General features: G+C 44.0%; 1 protein-coding gene across 2 annotated transcripts in view; it reads right to left on the reverse strand.

Moving 5' to 3' along the window:
- LOC140905331 (B-cell receptor-associated protein 29-like) overlaps positions 1-22,800 on the reverse strand; it is a 55,808-nt gene that overhangs the window by 16,966 nt on the left and 16,042 nt on the right. For both annotated transcript variants that reach the window (XM_073328454.1, XM_073328453.1), the window contains exons 4-6: positions 21,761-21,911; positions 15,319-15,454; positions 8,687-8,798 (exon numbers count right to left, since the gene is read on the reverse strand). In XM_073328454.1, the coding sequence (XP_073184555.1) occupies positions 8,687-8,798; positions 15,319-15,454; positions 21,761-21,911 (399 nt within the window). The remainder of the gene's footprint in view (positions 1-8,686; positions 8,799-15,318; positions 15,455-21,760; positions 21,912-22,800) is intronic.

Genomic DNA, 22,800 nt, shown 5'->3' on the forward strand with positions numbered 1-22,800 from the left:
CAAATTTGTATGCACAAGTTTTCCATAAGTAAACTTGTCTACATGCAGAAGGTAATAAGTACAGTGCTAGCAGACAGGTTAAGAGCCCTTGAGAATTTAGATGAAAATTTTCCTATTATAAGCAATTATAGTCTTGAAATGTATCTATGTGCAAAAGGAGAAATATTTTCTTATTTCTGGATTTTTTTTTTGGCTTTATACAGAAAATCATACCAGAAGACAGTCAGTCACTCATGATCATCAGGTCTACATCACCACTATTAAATCCTGCCAGCATTCAGTCATTTTAAGATAGTAGTGAAACAGTCTTCATAATATGCATGTGCATCTATAAACTGCCATCTCAGAATTTCTCTCTAAGGACATGTAATTACATGTCCAGGTATGCTAAAAATGGACTTAGGCTCTGAAAGTCCTAGCTAACCCACTGCTGGGTGCCTGTAAAGCCCTCAGTATGTGGGTCTGCAATAAAGAAAAATAAAAGCCCCCTTCCCTTCACTTCCATAGCATTGCTAAAAAAGAGGCCTAAATGGGGATAGGAGAACCAGAACAAAACACAACAAAAACCTGTCTGAAATTGTTGTTAGTTCCTCTCCAACTTTTTCTCAGATTTAGGTAACCCCTTATCTAGAATTCTGGCCTTGTCTTCTCTAGGAAAAATGGTGTGTTCTAAACTGACGCACCAGTTTGTAGTTTTAACATGATTAAGAGACTGCTCCTCAGAGGGCCTCCAAAAAACACCCCCTCAGTATTTGGATCCCAGTAGAAAATTCAAAAAGATCTCACATTAAACCAAAACCATAACAGTTCACCTTTCCCATAAAGTTAGTGTGTTGATCTGGATACAAAATTCTATTATTAAAATGTCAAACAGAAGGATTTTAGTTCTAAATGCAACTCTGACTGGAACTTTAAGTATGGCAGCACTAGGGTGCCTTAATATACTGCCACTTTTTAACGCAAATGAACCACTCACAGGATTCCATCCTTATGTACAAAGTGTTTCAAGACCAGCTTCATATTACAGCAAGAGATGTCTGGAATCGCTTGGTGTAATATGCTGTGTACACAGTTTATTTGCCATTCAAAGAGCAAAAACATAGTCTTTTAAAGCAGTCAAACCATACCGGATTTTACCAAAATAAGGATAGGAAAAACCATAAAGGGTTTTTCCATTAATTTTGTTTGTGGTTTAGGTCTGTCATGATTAGGTAAAAGGAAACTTCAAAGAGACATTACTTTGCAACTATGCAAATACAAAGGAAGAAATAGAAGGTTTTTCAAAGATTTTTCAGTCATACGTGCTCACCAAAGCGCAACACAGATAAGAAAGATCAAAGTTGAGATTATTAAAAATAACGCACTGAAAAACTTGTTTTAATGCACTGGTCTTACTTTTAAAAACCATGAAGTTTCACATTCCACTGCTCAGTTTTAAGGAAGTTATATTCTGAAATTTTACAAGACATACCTCAATAACTTGATACAAAAATTGAAATAAATATAGCCTGGATCAAACATGTGGGGTGTGCCCACATTAGCTTTTACATTCATGTTGAGCACCTCAAGTTAAGTAGCAATTAACCAATTCAAGGTTAAGAAAAAAAAAATCTAGTGTAGACACATCCTGGCAGGATGACCTTTATTATTTGTATTATTGTAGTGCCTAGGAGTCTCCCCATGGTTAACAACCATATTTTAACCCTGTGCATATGACAGGGTCAGAAACTGATTCCTCACAATACAACTTCTTAAATTGAATTTGTGGAGACTTATTTTTGGTGCACTTTAGCTGAAGGACATCCCCCAAAACCCACACAGGGACTGCAGCTGAGATGGCATGTGATAAACCTACTTTCACCCCAGCTTTCTATTACATTCCTGGCTAAAAAGCTTATCGTATATATTAAGGCTATACCCTGCCAATATAAATACACATGTGCATTTACATTCTCCTTTCAATGAGCTTGTCACTTCAAAGGAAGCCTTTCTTCCCTTTCTGTAAGGAAACAGCAGGGGAGGGAGAACCCACAATCAAACCTGCCTGGCAGGGAAAAGGGTAAAGGAGACCCCCTCCATTCAAAATAATGGATTCTTGATGTATTAATGCACCAAGCCCAACTAAAAACAGCTGTTCTGCAGTTTTAATTTGTCTTTAGGTTTAGAACTGACAACTTATGATTCATTAAGCATTTGGAGTTTCTATTCTTGCAGTCTAGTAGCAGAGGCACACTACTCTAGCCAGGGCAATGACCACTCTGTGATCTCATGAGAACTGCTACCTTATAGTGACAGCATTCTGTATATCGTCAAGGAAAAACATTTTTGGACTAGATTGTGTCGATTTGATCTTCGCAAGGTCACAAGTGATGTTATCTAAAACATTAATTTCAGATGGGTGGGTGTTCATAAATGTCACACACCTTGAAAGATCCAAATAGGACATCTTCAAACAGGTAAAATCTGCTTTTATCTCAGTGTCAATTAACCAAGAAAGCAGTTCTGACAGCCTAAACCTTAAACATGGTAGCTGATAACATATGGTGTCATGCTTCAAAGCACATCATCCCCCCATTTAAAAAAAAAGAAAAAAGAAAAGAAAAAGTTAATGTCTCTACAGTTGAGAGAGAGAGTCAGAATTCCAGTAAAGGCTTACCTTGTATCTGTGGTTTAAAAGATACACTGTACCGAATAAACTTTTCATATACCATCCATTTTTTGGAATGAGGAGGAAGATTATACATAGGCTTGGAAGCATAAGATTTGTATCAGTAAATATAAGTTAATGTCAATTTAACTGAACACACACAAACTAATGAAAAATGTTTCCATCAATGCTAATCAAAATGTATAGATAGGCAAAGAAAGAAAAATGCTGCTTGAGAACTTAAGGATATTTTGATTGTATATTTTGACATCTGATATTGACAATTTGTATTTTAAAAGTTATAAAAATAACTTTTTGAATCTTGTAGTAATGTAGTGTGGTTCCCTGCCACCCTGGAGAGAGGACACCCTCTGGACATCAGAGTGGGTAGAGTCAGGGAGCTCTGAGCCCGCCCCCTAGAGGGTCAGGCATGGCACCGGAAGTATAAAGGCCCGATCCCAGAGCTCACTGAAAGGGCAGCCACCAGGGAGGCCAGACGCCTCCGGCCTAGCTCGCAACTGGGAAACCCCAGCAGCCTGCAATAAACCCAAGGACTGGCCCAACCTGCCCCGTGCCAGCTACCCGGAGGACTTGCCAAGCTTGCCCTTGCCAGCTATCCCGAGGAACCCATGGTGCTGGACCCCAATGAGGACACCACCCTGACCCAGGTACCTCAAGAGGGGGAGTCTGGAAGTAACCAGTAGCAGCTGACCCTAGTCTGGCTGCAGCACTGCCAGAACCCATGTCATTGTGTTGCTGAGTCAGTGGGGATCCTGGCCGCAGCAGGTCTTCTGCTGCTGCTAGGGCCACAGTGGAGTGGGAGGGCCTGAGTCCCCCCGCCACCCAACTTGCTGGTGTCAGTCTCCCCCCTCTCAAGCCCTTCAGAGCCAAGGGCCTGAACTTACTGTTATATGCTGTTGTTGCTCAGCCCCTGCCTGAGCGCCTGACTCTCTATTGCTCTGCCCTGACCTAGGGCCTGGGCTTGCTGTTATATACTGTGGTTGCTCAACCCCTGCCTGAGGGCCTGACTCACCATTGCCCTGCCCTGACCTAGGTCCTGGGCTTACTGTGTTTAGTTCTGCCCTCACAAGGGCTGCAGAGGAAGACTCCCGCAGCCGAATTAAGTCCCCACAAGACATCTTCCCGAATTTAGTGAGGCGGTGTGGTTCCCCGCTGCCCCGGAGAGAGACGAGCCCCAGCTAACCTCTCTACATGTGGTGGAGAATGTGGGCATGATCCCTCGACTGCTGTGAGAAAGGGTCTGGGGGGAGGGTGAACGTACCCCAGAAAAAGCCATGGATATGGACAAACTCATCAAGCTCCTGACCGAGAGCCAGCAGCGACAGCAGGTGGCCCAGCTCCAGCAGCTGAGAGGACAGCAACAGCAGCTGATTCGGGACCTGGGGGTTTAGAACCAGGAACAACAGCGGCAATGCCTGCAGCAGCTGACGATAGTACTGCTTCGCCCCACGGCGCCCCAGCCGCAGCTGCGTCACCCCGCACCATTGCACTGGTGCGGCTGACTAAGATGGGACCCGATGACAACTCTGAAGCCTTTTTGGTAGTTTTTGAAAGAGTGGCGCTGGTTTCAGGGTGGGCTCCTGACCAAAACGGGCCACTCTCTTGGCCCCATAGTTAACCAGGACAGCCCAAACAGTGTACAGTTGGCTGTCTATGGAGGATGCAAGGGACTATAGCAAGGTAAAAGCAGCAATCCTGGACGCCTTGGATGTCAGCCCGGAAACCTTTCAGCAGTGGTTCTGGAGCCAAACCTACCCCACAGGCACCAGATTCTGGTTGGTGGCCCAAGAGTTGAAGGAAGCATGTAAGCGGTGACTACAGCCGGAGAGGAGGACCATGGATGAGGTCACGGAACAAATTATTTTAGAACAGTTCGTCTACATCTTCCTGGCACGAGGAAGGGTCTGGGTGCTTCGCCATCAGCCAGCAATGCTAGCCGCTGCCTTGATGGAAGACTTCCTCGTGGCCGAAGCGCTGGTGGGGCCAGCTACCAGAGCCCACCCCCCAGGGCCAGAGTGCACTAATCCTGAAAAGAAAGGGGGCTCAGACCAAAGTTCGGAGTCTCTCCCGCAGGCAAGAGGCTCGCTCCGGGCCAGATGCCCTGAATTTCCACCTCAACAAGGATCTGTGCCATCCCCCCATGCCAAGTGTCCCGAGGACCAATCTGAGTCCCCCCAGGGGCCTGATGGGAGCCCCCACCCGGGATGGTCACCCAGAACTTGGGCCCTGTTTTTTATGTGGGAAATATGAATACTTCTAGTGTGACTGCACTGAGATGGAATGCAGCTTCGGCCACATCTGTGTGGGAGAGACCTGGGCCCGGCTGCCACAGGTCCCCAAGATCATGGTTCCAGTAGTTGTCGGGGACCACGCAACCCTGGCCCTGACTGATTTGGGCTGTGGCCAGACGCTAATCCATCAGACCTTGGGGCCCTGGGCCGACCCCCACCTGGGGACGATCCGTCTGCAATGCATCCATGGCGACGTGCGGCCCTACCCCAGTGCCCAGATCCCACGAACGGTAGCCAGGGTCACACGACGGATGATCGTCAGCCTGGCCCCTCAATTAGCCTACCTGGTGATTCTGGGGCGTGACTGGCTGGCGTTCAAGGAGATCCTCTGCTCGACCCCTGCACTGGAAAGGGATTGCCCCAAGGTCCACCTGGAGGAGGAGGAGGTGGACCTGGAACCTGAGGGAGGGACTGAGGAACCTGTGGACCCCCCGCCTAGGCTGGCTGTCGAACCCTGACTTAATACCAATTTTTGCTGCAATCAAAGAGTAGACACCACCCTTAGTGGCGCCTACAGACAACCAGTTGCTGTCGATGGGGCCATGATCGACCTGCATAGCACAAATCAGGGCCCCGTTCTGAGCTATGCCATGACAGTTTTTACTGGGGTGGAATGGAAACCCCGCACGGAAGAACCATGGACCCAGCTGCTGGTGCCACAGCCGAGCAGTAATGAAGCTTGCACATGACATCCCTGCCGCAGGGCACTTGGGCCATGAAAAGACCCTCGCCCGGATTTTGACGCGGTTCTTCTGGCCCGGCATTCACCAGGAGGTGAGAAACTATTGTAGCTCCTGCCCGGAGTGCCAGTTAGTGGCTCCCCTGGGGTACCCAAGGACCCTTTGGTTCCCATGCCCATAGTGGAGATGCCATTTGAGCGGGTGGCCATGGACCTCGTGAATCCGCTCCCGAGAAGTGCCATGGGATTCCAGTATGTGTTGGTCATAGTTGATTATGCCACCCGTTTTCCTGAGGCCGTGCCATTGCGGAGCACCACCAACCAAACCATTGCCGGCAAACTAGTGAAGGTCTTTGCTCGAGTGCACCTGCCCCGGGAAATCCTAACGGACCAGGACACCAACTTCACCTCCCGACTGTTGCAGCAGGTATGCGAGCTCCTGGGAGTTAAACAGTTATGCACCTCCGTCTACCACCCACAGACTGACCGGCTGGTGGAACGATTCAATTGGACCCTGAAGGAAATGCTGCGCAAGTACTCCCCAGAGGAGCTACGCTGGTGGGACCAGCTACTCCCACCCTTACTGCTGGCAATCTGCTAGGTACCCCAGTCATCAACAAAATTTTCCCCCGTTCGAGCTACTATATGGCCACCGCCCGTGGGGCCTTTTAGACTTAATGTGGGAGACATGGGAGCAGTCTCCATCGCCAACCCAGGGCTTCCTGAAGTACGTTCTCCAGCTCCAGGAGCACTTCACTCAGGCCAGAGCCCTAGCATGCGAAAACTTAAAAGCTGCAGAGGAAACCCAGGAACGAACCTATAACCAGGAAGCGCGGGTCCGTGTCTTTGAGCCCAATGATCGGGTCCTGCTCCTCCTACTGTCTAGCGAATCGAAGCTGCTGGCAGGGACCCTATGAGGTGGTCCGGAAGGTTGGGCCCGTCGCCTGTGAGGTCCACCAGTCCGACTGGCGCAAGATGACCCAGTGATATCACGTGAATCTATTGACATGGTGGTGGGAGGGCCTATTAACCCTTACCTGCTAGAACCTGAGTTGGGTCCCTGCATGCCCCTGACAGAGGGCCCTGCAGGCCACCAGCTCAGCGACATGCTCATGGAGGAGCAGCGAAAGCAAGTCCAATATCTCCTGCAGGCTTTCAGGAGAACTTTTATGGTCCTACCCGGTTACCCGACCCTGGTCCATCATGCCAACCAGACTGAACCAGGGAAGGTAGTCCGGGAGACGACTAGGCCCCTGCTGCACCGAATGCGGCAGGAGGTCAAGGAGGAAGTACAGGCCATGCTAGCCCGAGGAGTCATCGAGCCATGGCAGAGTGAGTGGCGCAGTTCAGTGGTCTTGGTACTCAAGCCTGATAGAACACAGCGCTTCTGTATAGACTTCTGGTGGGTCAATGCCATCTCAAGGTTTGATGCATATCTTATGCCCCATGTGGATGAACTGCTTGGCTGCCTAGGGGAGGCCCATTTCATCACCACCCTCGACCTCAGTAAGGGATACTGGCAGATCCCGCTCGACCCCATCTCTAAGGAGAAGATGGCGTTCACCACCCCAACGGGACTTTACCAGTTTACCTGGATGCCCTTCGGCCTCCATGGGGTCCCGGCGACATTCCAACAACTAATGGACCGCCTCCTATGGCCCCATCAAGACTATGCAGCGGCGTATTTGGATGATGTCGTAGTCTACAGCCACCAGTGGGAGGACCACCTGGAATGGGTAACTGCGGTCCTGAGATCCCTGCGAAAGGCGGCACTAACGGCCAATCCAAAAAATGTAGCATTGGCTAGCAAGAGGCAACGTACCTTGGATACGCCATAGGGAGAGAACGGGTGACACTCCGCGTGGGGAAGGTTCAAGCACTGGCGGCCTGCCCACCATGAAACACCAAGTGCGACAATTCCTGGGGCTCGCTGGCTACTATTGGCAAGTCATTCTCCAGTTCGCTTCCATTGCAGGCCCCATGACGGGACTTTTGACTAAGGACAGCCCCCGGCACGTGCCGTGGACCCAAGAATGCGAAGACATCTTCCGGACACTCAAGGAGTGCCTCTGCCAGGTGCCAGTCCTATATAGCCTGGACTTCGACTGACTTCATCCTCCACACGGAGGCCTTAGAGGTAGGGCTCGGGGCTGTCCTTTCCCAAGAAATCGACAGAGAAGACCACCTGGTCTTATATTTTAGTTGGAAATTATTCCTCCATGAGAATAACTACCCAGTAATAGAGAAAGCAGCACTAACAGTGAAATGGGCCTGTGATGCTTGTTAGTGCAATGGGCCTGTGATGCCCTGCGGTACTACCTCCTCGGGGGCCCATTTACACTAGTCATGGACCATGCCCCACTCCAGTGGTTAACCAGAATGAAAAACAACAACATTAGACTAATGCACTGGTACCTGGCGTTACAGCCCTATGCTTTCACCATCCAGCATAGGACAAGTGAAAATTTAAATTGATAACAGAAAAATGCTTTAAAATCATCAACACTATCCACCAAAATTTTAAAAAAGTAAAAATCACAATTTTCCAAGCCTAGTTATGTATTACAAGATGTGAAAGGTCATCTTGGTACCTGTAAAGTGCATTCTTATACAGTATAAAACTGATATCAAGACCTACCCCACTGAATTAAAACAGCTCAAGGTTATAATTCTAGTGCCTTAGTTACATTATAATTGTTTACAATGTACAACTTTGCATAACACATGTTTACTGTAAGACAAAGTGACATTGACTGTACCTGAAATACTGGCCCAAAAGCACCTGCTTACAAAGGTCTCAAAATTCCATTTAAGTAAGTGGAGTTCACCTGACTTACACCAGGGATTATTTGATCAAGTGAGCTTAATTTATTTTTTTTAAAAAGGAAATAAAATCAAAATTACTTGAACAAATAAATATGAGGAATCTGATATTTTTGTTAGGACATTTCTTAGACTATTGAATTTAAGGACCAAACTGCTAAGCTTTGAGGCATAGAATGCCAAGTCATTCTCATTAAAAAGAAAGCAATTAAAAAAAAAAGTTACCATTCAAAGTTTTCTTTAATTCCGCTTTCAGTTTTTCAGTTTCTTGCCTCAGTTTTTTATTGTCTTCTTCTAGTGCCTGTTCATTTTCACACTTCCCTTTTTCATTCAACGCCTATCAAAAAAAATTGTGGATATAGTTAGTATTAGTTTAAATTACTGCTCGATACTAATACAAATGACTAAACAACATTGGCCCTGATCCTATATTGTGCTGGATGTCTTCAATTCACACTGATGTCAAAAAGAAGCAAGAAAAGATTAGCACCTCTGGAGGGGAAAAAAAACCCACCCCAAACAGATGCATCCATAAATATAGTGATAACATTTAAGGTTGAAGAGGACCATTAGGATTGTCTATTATAACCTCCTGCATAACATAGGCCAAAGAACTTCACCTAATAATTTCAGCATCAAACGCATAATGTGTTTAAACTATAGCATCTCTTTGGGAAAAAAAAAAAATATCCAGTCTTGATTTAAAGACCGCAAGTGATAGAGAATCTACCACATGTTCTCCAATGGTTAGCTACCTTCACTGTTAAATTGTACCTTTATTTCTACTCTGAATTTGTCCAGGGGCAGCTTCCAAACATTTATCTGCCAGATAAAATAATTATCTATTATCAGAAATCTCTTCCCCTTGTAATATTTGTATTTTGTGATCAAGTCATCACTTAACCTTTTATATTTATAAGATGTTTAGGTACTTAAATACAGTTTTATCTGATTTCCAGAAATGCTAAGCACCTGGAAGTCCCCCCAAAAGCCGTATTAGGCACTAAATAAAAGTTATGTACTTACTGTACTTGCTATTATGAATCTTTTCATTTCAAGCAATTAAACAGTTGTGCCTTAATTACCAAATGATAAAATATCCAGGATTAGTCACTGTTTCTTGTGACTTTTTCCTCATTTCTCCTGCAACTTCCTTTCCCATGCGCGTACTCCTCCCTCCCCAGTATTCTCCCTTCAAAGAAATTCAATCCTCTGCTCATCTGACCTCCCACATCAAACACATGAACGTGAACTGTCCCATTTAAGGAGAGCAGGAGAAGAGGCAAGCTTCTAGGTGAAGAAAAGGAGCAACACATTTTCTTGTGCTGAGCGACAGAGGGTGGAGGAGATCATTCAAAAGTAAAGAGGTAGATACAAGAGTCAAGTACATAGGAAAAAGAGCTGAACTCATGAGATAAATGAGATTGCTCAGAATATTCAGGAGAAAGAGCAAAGGCCCTTGATAAAAATCTTGGGAAATCATCTGAGACGGGTGAAAGAGGAGCTACCAAATAAAATGTTGGAGTAGTCAGTACGCTTTGCATCCCAAGCGGGATGGAGCTCTGCCTGGCACCTGCAACCCACCAGCGTGGCCCTTGGCTGCCACAGTTCTCCCCTCAGGGCGCACACACACACCCCTCCACAGATATGCAAGGAAGATCCTGAGAGCCAGGAGGGCTACTCTGCTTTCTGACTCTGTTATTCACAAGAGGGGAGAATGTACTTCTTATGTAACAGAGTCCCCTTTGTAGTGAAAGCAGCACAGAAAGAGGAAGATGAAGCTGCAGCCACAACCCAGCAGGACAGAAAATGCAAGATGTCAGGCATCTGGCTAGAGCAAAATGGCAGATATCCCAGCCAAAACACGGGATTGTGGCAGTTTGGCAACATGCCGAATTCCATGAACACACACAACCATGGACTACACAAAAGGACTTGCCTACAATCCACTCTACTGACCTTATTTCCTTACAAGACACCTACCCGAATTACCAGTAAAACAGTTATGGTTCCTGGCTCCACAAGCTGTTACCACCTACTTACACTGAAGGTACACTTGAACACACCTCTAGATAACTTTATTTTGATAATGTGTTTTATTGAACAGAATCTCAGTTGTGAAACAAAACTGCCAAAATTTGTATTTTTGACTTCTTGCTTAACTTTTTCCTACAAAGATCCAACTAGTTAGTGCCAGGCAAAATTCCTTATGTTACACAATACTGATGAAATTAATTTTCCTTCCTTAACAATACTGCGTATTGAACCAGCCAGAGGATTACTTCAAATGGCAAATTTTAAACCTTTTGTTTCTACTTTTCCTAAAACAATATTTTTTGAAAAGTTTAAATCTTAAGTGTAAAAACAAATTAGCTAATCCCCAGGTAACAGCCATAATGAAAGTAGCTACCATGCCAATAGCTAACATAATACTAGATGTTTGTGTAAGTGATTATATGACATGGTGGATTAATTAAGAAAAAATAAAAATTAGTTTTAGTTTAAATTGGATTTTTATTTAAATTGAAAACTGATCTCTTTTTAAAAAATGAATATATTTACAATGAAATTTGAAATTAATCTATGTGAAGGCCTAAACTTAATGAATTAAAATAATTTAAATACTAAAAAATACAATTAAGCAATCTGTATTTGCTGCCAAGCTTTAATGAAAGTCAAACTACTGAACTGGTGGAAGTCACTGGCTAAGCAACTTGGAATCAGAGCTTGCTGAAGTGCTAAGCCAGCTTTTGATAGCAGTGGCCTCTTCTGCAAGTGCAGAAAGACCATTTTCCTCATTTCAGTTTATTGAACTAGTTCAGTTCAATGACTAGTTCATTCAGAGTTAGGAAACCAACTGGGAGCTGAAAAAGCATGAAACTTCTTTTTCTCGTCCAATCTATGAATGAAAACAAAGTGTGAGAGGATGAAATTTACAAGTTCTAAAACTCTGAAAGACATGGTGACCAGAATTAATCAGTTCAATTTACTAACTACAGATATTTCCTTTGTTTAATAAATTAGTTTGAAAGGCAAACCATGTTTTGATACATAAAAATAGTGTATCCAGCATATTTAAAGGTAGATTTAATAAAATAATTAAATTCTGTTTTTGTGCATTTTAATCAACTTTGAACTTCCATCCAAATAGAGCTTAACACAAATCACAAATAAAAATTCATCTGGTAAAAAATAAATGCATAAATCATTAACCTAAATATAAATTAAGCGATATAATTGCTTAAATAAGTGTATTGTTAGCAAAAAGAAACATCAAATTTAGTGTAAAGGCTATCTTTAGTTGCACATCAACATGTTTTAATGGTTACCAACCAATGAGAATCAACTTTGTTAGGAAATAACTTAAAAGTATGATTAAAATGAGCAAACACTATTAAAATTTATTATTTAAATTATTAAAATCGGTTATTTAAATCCTTTGATTTAAATCAATTCATGCTATTACATGAGCTCATTCAAGCAAAGTGTTGGGCAACCCTGGAAGTTGATAAGGCCACTGCGGAGAAACTAAATTAATCCTTTCAGATGGTCTTCACTGCTGAGGAGGTAAGGGAGATTCCCAAACATGAGCCATTCTTTTTAGGTGACAAATCTGAGGAACTGCCCCAGATTGAGGTGTCATTAGAGGAGGTTTTGGAACAAACTGATAAATGAAACAGTAATAAGTCACCAGGACCAGATGGTATTCACCCAAGAGTTTTGAAGGAACTCTTATGTGAAATTGCAGAACTACTAACTGTGGATGTAATCTAATTGCTTCAGATATGATCCCGACAATTATAGGCTGGTAAGCCTGACTTCAGGACCGGGCAAAATGGTTGAGACTATAGTAAAGAACAAAATTGTCAGACACATAGATGAACAGAATTTGTTGGGGAAGAGTCAACATGGTTTTTGTAAAGGGAAATCATGCCTCAATCTACTAGAATTTTTTGAGGGGGTCAACAAGCATATGGACAAAGGGGATCCAGTGGATATAATGTATTTAGATTTTCAGAACGCCTTTGACAAGGTCCCTCACCAAAGACTCTTAAGCAAAGTAAGCTTTCATGGGGTAAGAGGGAAGGTCTGCTCATGGATTGGTAATTGGTTAAAAGATAGGAAACAAAGGGTCGGAACAAATGGTCAATTTTCAGAATGGAGAGTGGTAAGCAGTGGAGTCCCCCGGGGGTCTGTACTGGGACCAGTCCTATTCAACATATTCATAAATGATCTGGAAAAAGGAGTAAACAGTGAGGGGGTAAAATTTGCAGATGATACAAAACTACTCAAGATAGTTAAGTCAAAAGCAGACCGTGAAGAGCTACAAAAGGATCTCACAATACCGGGCAACAAATTGGCAGATGAAATTCAATGTTGATCAATGTAAAGTAATGCACATTGGAAAACATAATCCCAACTATACATATAAAATGATGTGGTCTAAATTAGCTCTTACCACTCAAGAGAGAGATCTTGGAGTCATTGTGGATAGTTCTCTAAAAACGTCCACTCAATGTGCGGCGGCAGTCAAAAAAGTTAACACAATGTAGGGAATTATTAAGAAAGGAAGATAATAAGATAGAAAATATCATATTGCCTCTATATAAATCCATGGTATGCCCACATCTTGAATACAGCATGCAGATGTGGTCACAGATGTGGTTACCCCATCTCAAAAAAAATTATTGAATTGGAAAAGATTCAGAAAAGGGCATCAAAAAATGATTAGGGGTATGGAATGGCTGCCATATAAGGAGAGATTAATAAGACTCAGACTTTTCAGCTTGGAAAAGAGACAAGTAAGGGGTGATATGATAAAGGACTATAAAATCATGACTGGTGTGGAGAAAGTAAATAAGGAAGTGTTATTTACTCCTCATAACACAAGAACTAGGGGTTCATTTGGGGTCACCAAATGAAATTAATAAGCAGCAGATTTAAAAACAAACAAAAGGAAGTATTTTTTCACACAATGCAGTCAACCTGTGGAACTCCTTGCCAGAGGATGTTGTGAAGGCCAAGACTAGAACAGAGTTTAAAAAAAGAACTAGATAAGTTCATAGAGGATAGGTCCATCAATGGCTATTAGCCAGGATGGGCAGGGATGGTGTCCCTAGCCTCTGTTTGCCAGAAACTGGAAATGGGCAACAGAGGATGGATCACTTGATGATTATTTGTTCTGTTCATTCCATCTGGGGCACCTGGCACTGGCCACTGCTGGAAGACAGGATACTGGGCTAGATGGACCTTTGGTCTGACCCAATATGGCTGTTCTTATGAGTGAACAACAGCTTTTAAGAAGAGTGCTATATAAATGTGTGTTTCAAAAATCCTGTGCAGAAAGAAATGCGAACTAGAGATATCAATCACATCAGCCACTACTAAAATATAACCACCTCTGGGGTGATATAAACATTTAATGTAACACCACAATGCATAAAGGAGTTTAAAAAAAACCAGTAAAAAACCCCATACAAATTTAGTAAAATTCAACTGCAGAAGAAATTTAAGTAGAGAGAATATAACTGTCTAAACTGGAATTTGGCCAGATTAAGAGTAGAGGTTCTGCTACCAGTAAAGATCCAAATACTCCTTTCATGATCACAAGTGGTCAGGATCTCATTTCTCTATTTTTGTGAAACATGGCACTTCCATCAACATAATAGTCCCTCTACCTAGCTCAATACTGACAGGAAATAATGCCATCTACAGAATCACCTACACCATTTCCTATAGCCTTTAATTGTTCCTTGGAGGTCTTCCATGCATTCCAATTCAGTTGAACCTGTGATATCCAATAGTATCACAGTAATTAGATTTTTTTTTTTTAAATTAAAATCATAGGGGATGAAACTCATAGTTCCAGCACATCCCCCTCTTGCACGTTGTTCTAGAACAGTGGGGCGCAAACTCTTACAGTTCCACCCCCCCTTACCAGTAAGGGAATCCATCCATGACCCCTTCCATTACAGCACAGCTAAGGCTTCCTCAGCAGCAGAACTTGGGCTGAAGGCAGAGTTGGGGGCAGAACTGGAGATGGGGTAGGAGCTGGGGCTTGAGATGGAGCTGGCCTGGGGACAGAGAGGGAATGAGGGCAGAGATGGTCTAGGGGTGGAACTGCGCCTGGGGGCAGAGTGGGGCTGAAAGCATGGTTCTCTCTCCCTGACCTCTGTGGGGGCTGGCCCGGGCCCCACCATGTGCCCCACCCCCACCCACGAACATTTGTCCGTGTCCCCCTTGAGGGGCATGTCCCACAATTAGGGGACCACTGTTCTAGAAGCATGAGGAGGTAACCACAGTGGTAGGGTCAAACAACTGCCATAAACTGAGTGGAAATCTTGAAACCTATGCAGCTCATCCCCTCCTGCTGGTACCTAAAAGCCAGGGTAGGGGCAAACATGCTCTGAAACGCTACACAAGCCTATGGAGACTAAGAAAAGAGCACTTACCCAGGGAACGCATCACTGACTGAAATAGAAAGTTTTTGAGACAAAGAACCCTTATTAACATTTTGGCATCATAGCACGGAGTCATACAAATGATGGGTAGTTAGTGGGCTGAACTATGCAGAAGAATGGTTTTCATGTTTGGCGAACCCACCCAGAAAGCAGCTCCACAACTGAGAGGAGCCCAAAGGGGCTATTTAACTGCAGTGTAGACTTTAGGGCTCAGGCTGGAGTCTGGGCTTTAGGACTGTAACCCCTTAGGCTGAGCCACACGAGCATGAGTCAGTTGGCATGGGCCAGCCATGGGTGTCTGCAGCGTAGACATACCCTATGGGTCTTACAGCTCATACAGTTTTTGCTGTAATTATTTCCTTTAAAAAAAGATAATTAAAAAGGTAATTAAGATACCTGTTGCAATAATTCATTCTCCTCCATGTATTTTCTGGCAGCTTCATTAGTATTTGCTACTTGAATTTCCATAGCTACCTGAATTCCCATCTCTTTTGCCAACTGAGTAATAAGGGTGACAGTACGTCTCAATACACTGAGGAAGAAACACAGTGAGAATTTAAGCATCATTACTTTTCCTAATAGGATTCTTTGCTTTCAGTTAAGATTTATTTTAGATGTAAAGGTGAACAAAATGCTTCTATAAATAAATTTAAGAGACTGTTTAGGATCTTAAATTAATAGGACACATGCATAAGCTTAATGTTGACAAATAGTTAAAATTAGGACTTGAAAAGTGAAAAACCTTTCAGGACCTGAATTCCAGTTCTGAATGTCAACTGTTCCAAAGGATAACATTACACATATTTAAAAAGTGGGGCAGGGACCTCCACTGCTTACAAGGTTGAAGGTGCTTGTACTGTTATTTAATGTTATAGAAGAAACATAGAACCCTGAACTCAAGATTCAGATGCTAAGATATTATGGTAATAAGCATGGTATAAGAACCCTTGTAGGAGGCAAGGGTAAAAGCACTTTTCAATTTAATTTTAAAATGTATTTGTAATTTTTGCATATTACATCCCATGTATTCTATTGATGATTTTGGATCTAAACATTTGTTTTGTATTAACACAAATAATAAAATACAAAAACACACGTTGACAAAAGTGTGACAAAGTCTGAGAGTTTTTCATTTTAAAGTGATAATTACTTCCAAGATATCCAAATATGACAGCTCCCCATAATTCTGACAAGGAACACACACCAATTTCACCTCCCTACCAATGCTTCAAAAGAACACTTGAGTCTAAGTGGTATAATTCAGGTTCTCAAAGATCCTCTTTATTCTGAACACCCACAAACTTCCACTTCATTTTGATGCATCTTTCCCTCCTTACATTACCAGAGCCTTTCGGCAATATGTTACTGGTTCTGTTAAAGCTGAAGGCAGCAGTGAGCAAAAATTACTTTGTAAGATGGCTGCCTGGATTCATAAATCCAAGTGGTTGCCTCACCCTTGTTCTGGGGAGAAGCTTTAACAGACCTGTTAACCTTTTATGCCTGGTCTACACTACACAGTTAGGTTGGTTGAAGGCAGCTTACATCGATCAAAAAGTTTGTGTCTACACTACCAGGTCCATTCTGCTTATGTAACTTGCCTGCTTCATTGACTTAACTACTCCCATCTCTGCAGGGGGCGTAGTGCTTAAATCAATGTTAGGTCGACGAAGAGGCAGCGTAGACAGTGTTGCTTACGTCGACTTTACTGGCGTCCATGAGGTATCCCACAATACTCCACTGTGACTGTTCTGGTGAACGTTTTCAACTTTGTTGCTCAACAGCTAGGTACACAGGAAACAGCACCTCTCCTGTTAAAGCACCAAGAACTTTTGAATTCCCATTTCCTGTCGGTTCAGCATGGAGAGCTCACCAGCCAAGTGGATCATGGTGATTCAATGTCCCAAATGCGCTCCAGTCTGGAGTACACAGGAGGTGGTGGATCTTATTGGTCTGTGTGACGAGGAGTCTGTAGAGGCACAGCTCCGATCCAGCCGTAGAAATGTAGACACCTATGAAAAGATTGCATGTGGCACTGGGGACAAGGGCTACACTAGGGACATGCAGCAGTTCTGTGTGAAAATTAAAGAGCTTCAGCAGGCATACCAGAAGAAAAGAGAGAAACAGTCATTCTGGTTTTGCAGCGCAGACATGCCACTTCTAAACTAACCTACGTGCAATTCCCATCAACGACCCCAATAGCAGCCTGGATATCTCTGAGGAATTGGAGTCCTAGGCCACCACAGGCAACACTGAGTTGGTCTTGGACTAGGATGAGGAAGAGGAGAATGGGAAACAAGTGAGTAGCGGATCCATTCTCCCAGAAAGCCAGGAGCTGTTTGAAACCCAGGAACGATCCAGCCCGTCACAGAACAGCATCGTGGTCAAGTTTGATGCCGGGGAAGGCATCTCTGGTGAGTATGCAACTCCAGCTAATATTTTGGGGTCACATGTTCTTATACTCTTGTTTATTTTTTTTTTAAAATGATGAGGAACAGTGGCTATCTGCTTCCCAGTGGCTGCACCAGCTAGGCAGAGGGAGCCCCATGGATAAAACTGCTTATGTGCAGAGGGATGGCCTGGGAATCCTCCATAGAGATCTCCAGGAAAGATTCATGGAGGTACTCTGCAATCTGTTGCAGAAGGTTTCGGGAGGGTGGGGGGGGGGGGCGCCTTATTTCTTCCACCACAGTAGGGCACTTTCCCACACCACTCCAATATTACTTCTGCTGGCATCATTGCAGCATCTGTTCCCTTGCTGCCTCTGCTACCCTCAGGAGGATGATATCAGCTGAGGTCACCTAGGGGAGATGGTGGCAGTTTTCATTTCAATTACTCGGACTGCAAACAATAGTGCACGTGATTCCCACATTATGCTTTTTTCTGGGAGCTGTCGGGAGGGGTCGCTGCTTTAGCTCCGTGGGGAGAGACAGCAACAAACAACAGCTCTCCGTGCAGTTCCCTGCTATTTGCTGCTGCTTCTGCCCACAGATGCAGCTCCCAGTTTGCCAGCTCCCGCAGCTGCCATGCAGGTAGGGGGCCTGGTAGCACCAGGTGACCAAGCAGGTCCAGCAAACCCTGGCAAAAATCTGGGGGGGCACGTGACTCCATGTGCCCCTCTCCATGTGTCACCTCTGGCTTCTGCCAAATAGGGAGGGGTGTCTTGGGCTTTCAGCCTCACAGTAGGTGCCTGCTCAGGGCTTCAGCCCCAAGGGGCATGCCTGCCGGGGCTCAGGGCTTCAGCAGGAATGGGGAGAAAAGTACCCTTTTCTGTTTATGTACTCTTTGGCAAGGTGGTCTGGTGCCAAGATAGATGGCATGCATATCCCTATTGCCCTACTGCAGCTAGGGAACCCCACTGCAGCAAAACCATCCAATACGTCCTGCATATTGCCAAGGGACTCACTACCCTCAACAAAACATGCAATTAATGGCCCTGAATATTTGGATCACACAGTCCCCACCGTGGATTTACCAAATCAAAATTGATTCCCTACTGACCGGTAAGAGTCTGGCATTGCAAGCTTCCACACAGTGATTGCCACTTGCTTTTTCTCTGTCAGAGCACATCTCATTTTAGTATTGCTGTGCTGCAGGGCTGTTGGGAGCCCCGCACGCAGCTCCTGGAAAGCGGCCTTGCACATACAAAGTTCTGCAGCCACTGATAGTCATCCCATAACTACATAACAAAGTGATCCCACCAGTCAGCGCTTGTTTCTGGGTCAGAAACGACGCTCCATTGTGTTCAGCTGCTGTACGACTGCCAGCAGCAATCGGGAATTGTTTCGTTCTATGGCTTCCAGCATGGCTGCTTGAAGGACATTGCCATGTTACATTCAGCGGCTCCTCTCGTCGCTCTGAAAATACTGCAAGATAAGGCGTGTGGTGTTTGTAATGCTCACAATAGTCACTGCTGAGCGGGATCCAGGCTTCTCAGGAGATGGTGCACATGCAGCTTTGTCAGTGTTTTGAAAAAAGGCATGAAATGTTATCAGTTGCAGTTGAGATGCGGGGGAGGAGGATGCACCATGGGATGCTGAAGCCAGGATCCCAGTTCCCCCATGAAAATGTTTTGGTTCCATGAGTCATTGAAAGCCCTTCCCAAAACCCCATGGCGAGTTGCACTGTGGGATAGCTACCCATGGTATACTGCTATCAGCATCAATACAAGCACTGCTAGTGGGACACGCTCCACTTAGTTTCGTGTGGAAATGCACTTCTGACTTAATTATTGTGGCAGCTGGATGTCAACTTAAAGTTTGTAGCGTAGACATACACTTAGGCATGCAGTAGAGTTCATCTTTTCCCACTTCCTCTTACTTTTTGAGATGGACAGGTTTAGTTGAATGAGTTTGTTGTATCGCACTCACTTTTTTACTATACATCCCATTCATATTCCGGTGGCAGAGATAAGATTATATTCTATCATGTTTACTATTGTGTATATAAAAATGAGATAATGGGCTCCCAAATCATGAAACAGGCACCTACAGAGCTTCATGAGTTGAAATAAATTAATGTAAAAAACCAAGTTGGGCCCAAAAAATTAAGTTGAGCCCCTTGTTGATAGTCCTAGCACAGAGGCCAAGGAATCATGAACAATTAACCATCCTTTCATCCTTAGATGTGGTCCCTCCAGGGCAGGGTAGAAGCAAGACGAGGTAATGAGATTGTGCTATTGTGACTTGTGTTCTATCTGTTCTACAGGTTAAAATAAGAGTTTTCAATTGAAAGAAAATATTTCAGTCTGTAGAGCTATCAACTTAGCAACAATTGTGGAAGTTTTCATAACCACCTTGGGGGAGGCTCTCTAACCCAAGATCTCTCTGAGGTACTGTTATTTTTACCAGGACCTTCTCAGAACTTGGAAGCTCTGCAAAGAAGTGCATTGTGGCCGCTGTGGAGATGGGGAGAGGCATCTTCCTCAAGCCCCTGCTGCACAACTCTCATCTTCATTCATAGGTGAATATGGTTCCCCTGGTGCGCTGAAGGACCAGCCTGACTAATGTCATCAGAATCTGAGACTTCCTGGACTGTGCTCAGTGGGACTGGTGGATCCAACACTGCTTGTCCAGTGCATGAGGCTGTCAACCCGCTATGTCCCCACGAGGTTCCAGAGGTGAAGGCTGCTTTGCTCCCTGCCTCTCTTGCTTATCTCAAATTCGTGCTGTGAGAAGGTTCTCCATGCCCATCGCTATCCCAGGACTGTTCAGACTTCAGAAATTGGGCCTCTCCCTCACCTCCATGCCCCACTTGAGTAGGGGGAACGATATCCAGGCAATCCACCTCTGAACAGTAACTCGAGAACAGCTTATGCTTTCTTCACACCATCCACTTCCTCACTAGCATGTCTCACCCTGATACAAAGTGGTCAGACCTTTTACCCCCTGCAGAGGGTGAGGTTCCCAGTGCACCAGCTTTCATTCCACCTTGGTTCCATGGTCCACTGAGGACTTAATCTGGGGGCTCCTCCATGGAGCAGTGAGCACAGGCGTTCTGCAGGCACAGTTCATGGAACGCAGTATTTGTCCCCTGCGAGACCCTAGACCATGCCTACTTCCGCAGACCAGGTTGCAGCCTCTCTTCTGGCTCTTCCACAACCTCCTGCTGAGATTCTGGCTGCACCTTTCTCCATATCTTCTCCTTTATTAACTCCTTGTCTATGACCTGATGATGTAACAGGACCTTTCAGTCAACTTCCTACCGGCACTGGCCAAGAGCCATACATCAGTCCAGGAAGAAGCAGCTTGACAAAGAGGTTCTCTCTAACTGTGATGCCTACTTTTGGTACCTATGTGTCTCAGGTATTTGGGCAGAGTTCCTCTCGGTGGCATATGTCAACTCCTTTGACTGCTTTAACTGAGTAGTGGGCACTGACTAGATTCACTACTCAATGTCCCCATCTGTTGCCTTTGTTTTAAATCAAGGACAGGCACTCCTGTTCTTTTCATTATTTGTTTCATGGAATTAGTTGATCCTTGGTCCTGTGGCCCCCTCCCTTGATTTAGTGGGTGGGTCTTTAATTCTAGGTAGGCTCTGCCCATCTTTCCTTAACATAAATGGGCTAGCTACTATTGTTAACACAAACATTCACTCAGAAATTTACACTGATCTGTGTTATTAGCTGCATAACCACTTAAACCTGCTGAAAAGGATATAGTGGTTAGCCATCTCTCAGAAAGTGCTCAATAGCCAAGCATATGCAGTCTGTCTTGGAGGCTGGGAATATTGCTCCTAAAGATCCAAGCTCTTGCTGAGTTTCAGTGAAACAGTCAAGTTAGAGTTGAGCCTAGGTTCTCAATACCAACATGCTGACTACTAGAATTATTTTAATGGTGGTGTAACTTATTTACTGCAAATCTGCAGTTAAAAAAAAATACTCATAACTGACAAATTCCAAGAAGGAAATCAACAGTTATAGAAGTCAGAGAGATTAAAAAGAACTAGATTATCTAGTCCCATCGTACTACAAGTCCAAGTCTGTTCCCTAAAATACATTTTCTATTATCCTATCTAGTCTAGATTTAAAGTCTCAAGATTGGGCTCCTACAACTTCCCCATGGAAATACCTGCTGCCAAATAACTGCTTGACTGAGATGTTTCTCCTAATGGTCACCCCAAATTTTCCTTTTCTAGTTATATCTGTGTATATTACATTCAGTAATTCCTTTTCACTTTTAGCATTTATACTATCTTAGCCAAGCCATCCCTATTTAGCTCTTTCAATCTTTTCTTATAAATCTGTCCATCCAGCTTTCTGATCTTCTTGTTACTGCCTTGTACAGTATTTATTGTACGAGAGACACTGTCCACAAATTGGAATAGTAAATTTTATACTTACAGCCAGAGAAACAGAGAGAATCCAGAGATGTAAAGGTTTCTTTGTGACCTAAAAAGTTTCATCTGAATATGATCATAGGCATTGGGGTTGATATTTGCAGCCTTTTCGGTCCCATGTGCAGTTGAGTATTTCTTCACTTCTCTAATAGCATCTGAAAAACAAAAACAAAAATTGTTTTGCCTTGTTTTTTAATGTGCGTTTGTGGCTCAGTGTATTAGGCTACTGTGTAAGACAGAGCTCTAGAAATATATGCAGTCTCTTCAGTCCACAAAAGAAGCAAAATCCCTTTAGTGGCAGTACCAACTTCAACGGCTCTTGAAATGTGCCTGACCCACCGGAAGGAATCATTGTGGAGTGATTAGGTAGTTCAGTCACCATGCTAGATCACGGTCCTCTGACTAGATACAATAGTACCAGCTATGATGGTATCTTTTGTACCTGCCCATTAGGAACTGGACCAAGGCAAAAAAATCATTCCACAAACACTAGCAGAGTCACATCAGATGGTAATGACTTCTGATACTGCCAACGCAGACCAGATTCCAGCTGCTTAGCGAGCAGTGAGAAAAGCAAAAACGGATCTCCCTCCCATTCCCTAAGGATTTCTCTTGCTAAGTAGATGTTGCATATATGGTTCAAATTAAGATTTGATCAGACAGAAGCAATGTTTATATTTCCTTTACACTGTAACTATGAAAAAAGTATTTACTGGAGCCCAATCAAACATAATGAAATTTATTCACATTCACTAACGTATACAAAAAATCCTTTCAGATGAGTTGTATTATTGTAAATAGTGTCTAAATACAGTGTGGGCGAAGTATGTTAATTTACCATCTTTTCCTATGAAACGTAAGTGGCCAACAGCCTTGGCTGCAATCAGCAGCATCTGAAACTAAGAGCTGGTCTATGCAAGAAAATTAGATCAACCCAGCTCAGTCACTCAGGGGTGTGAAAAATATACACCACTGAGTGATTTTGTGAAGGTGACCTAAGTCCCCTTGTAGACAGTGCTAGGTTGAGGAGGACTTCTTCCCTTG

This window comes from Lepidochelys kempii, chromosome 1 (genome assembly GCF_965140265.1).
Source record: "Lepidochelys kempii isolate rLepKem1 chromosome 1, rLepKem1.hap2, whole genome shotgun sequence".
NCBI classification, from domain to species: Eukaryota; Metazoa; Chordata; order Testudines; family Cheloniidae; genus Lepidochelys; species Lepidochelys kempii.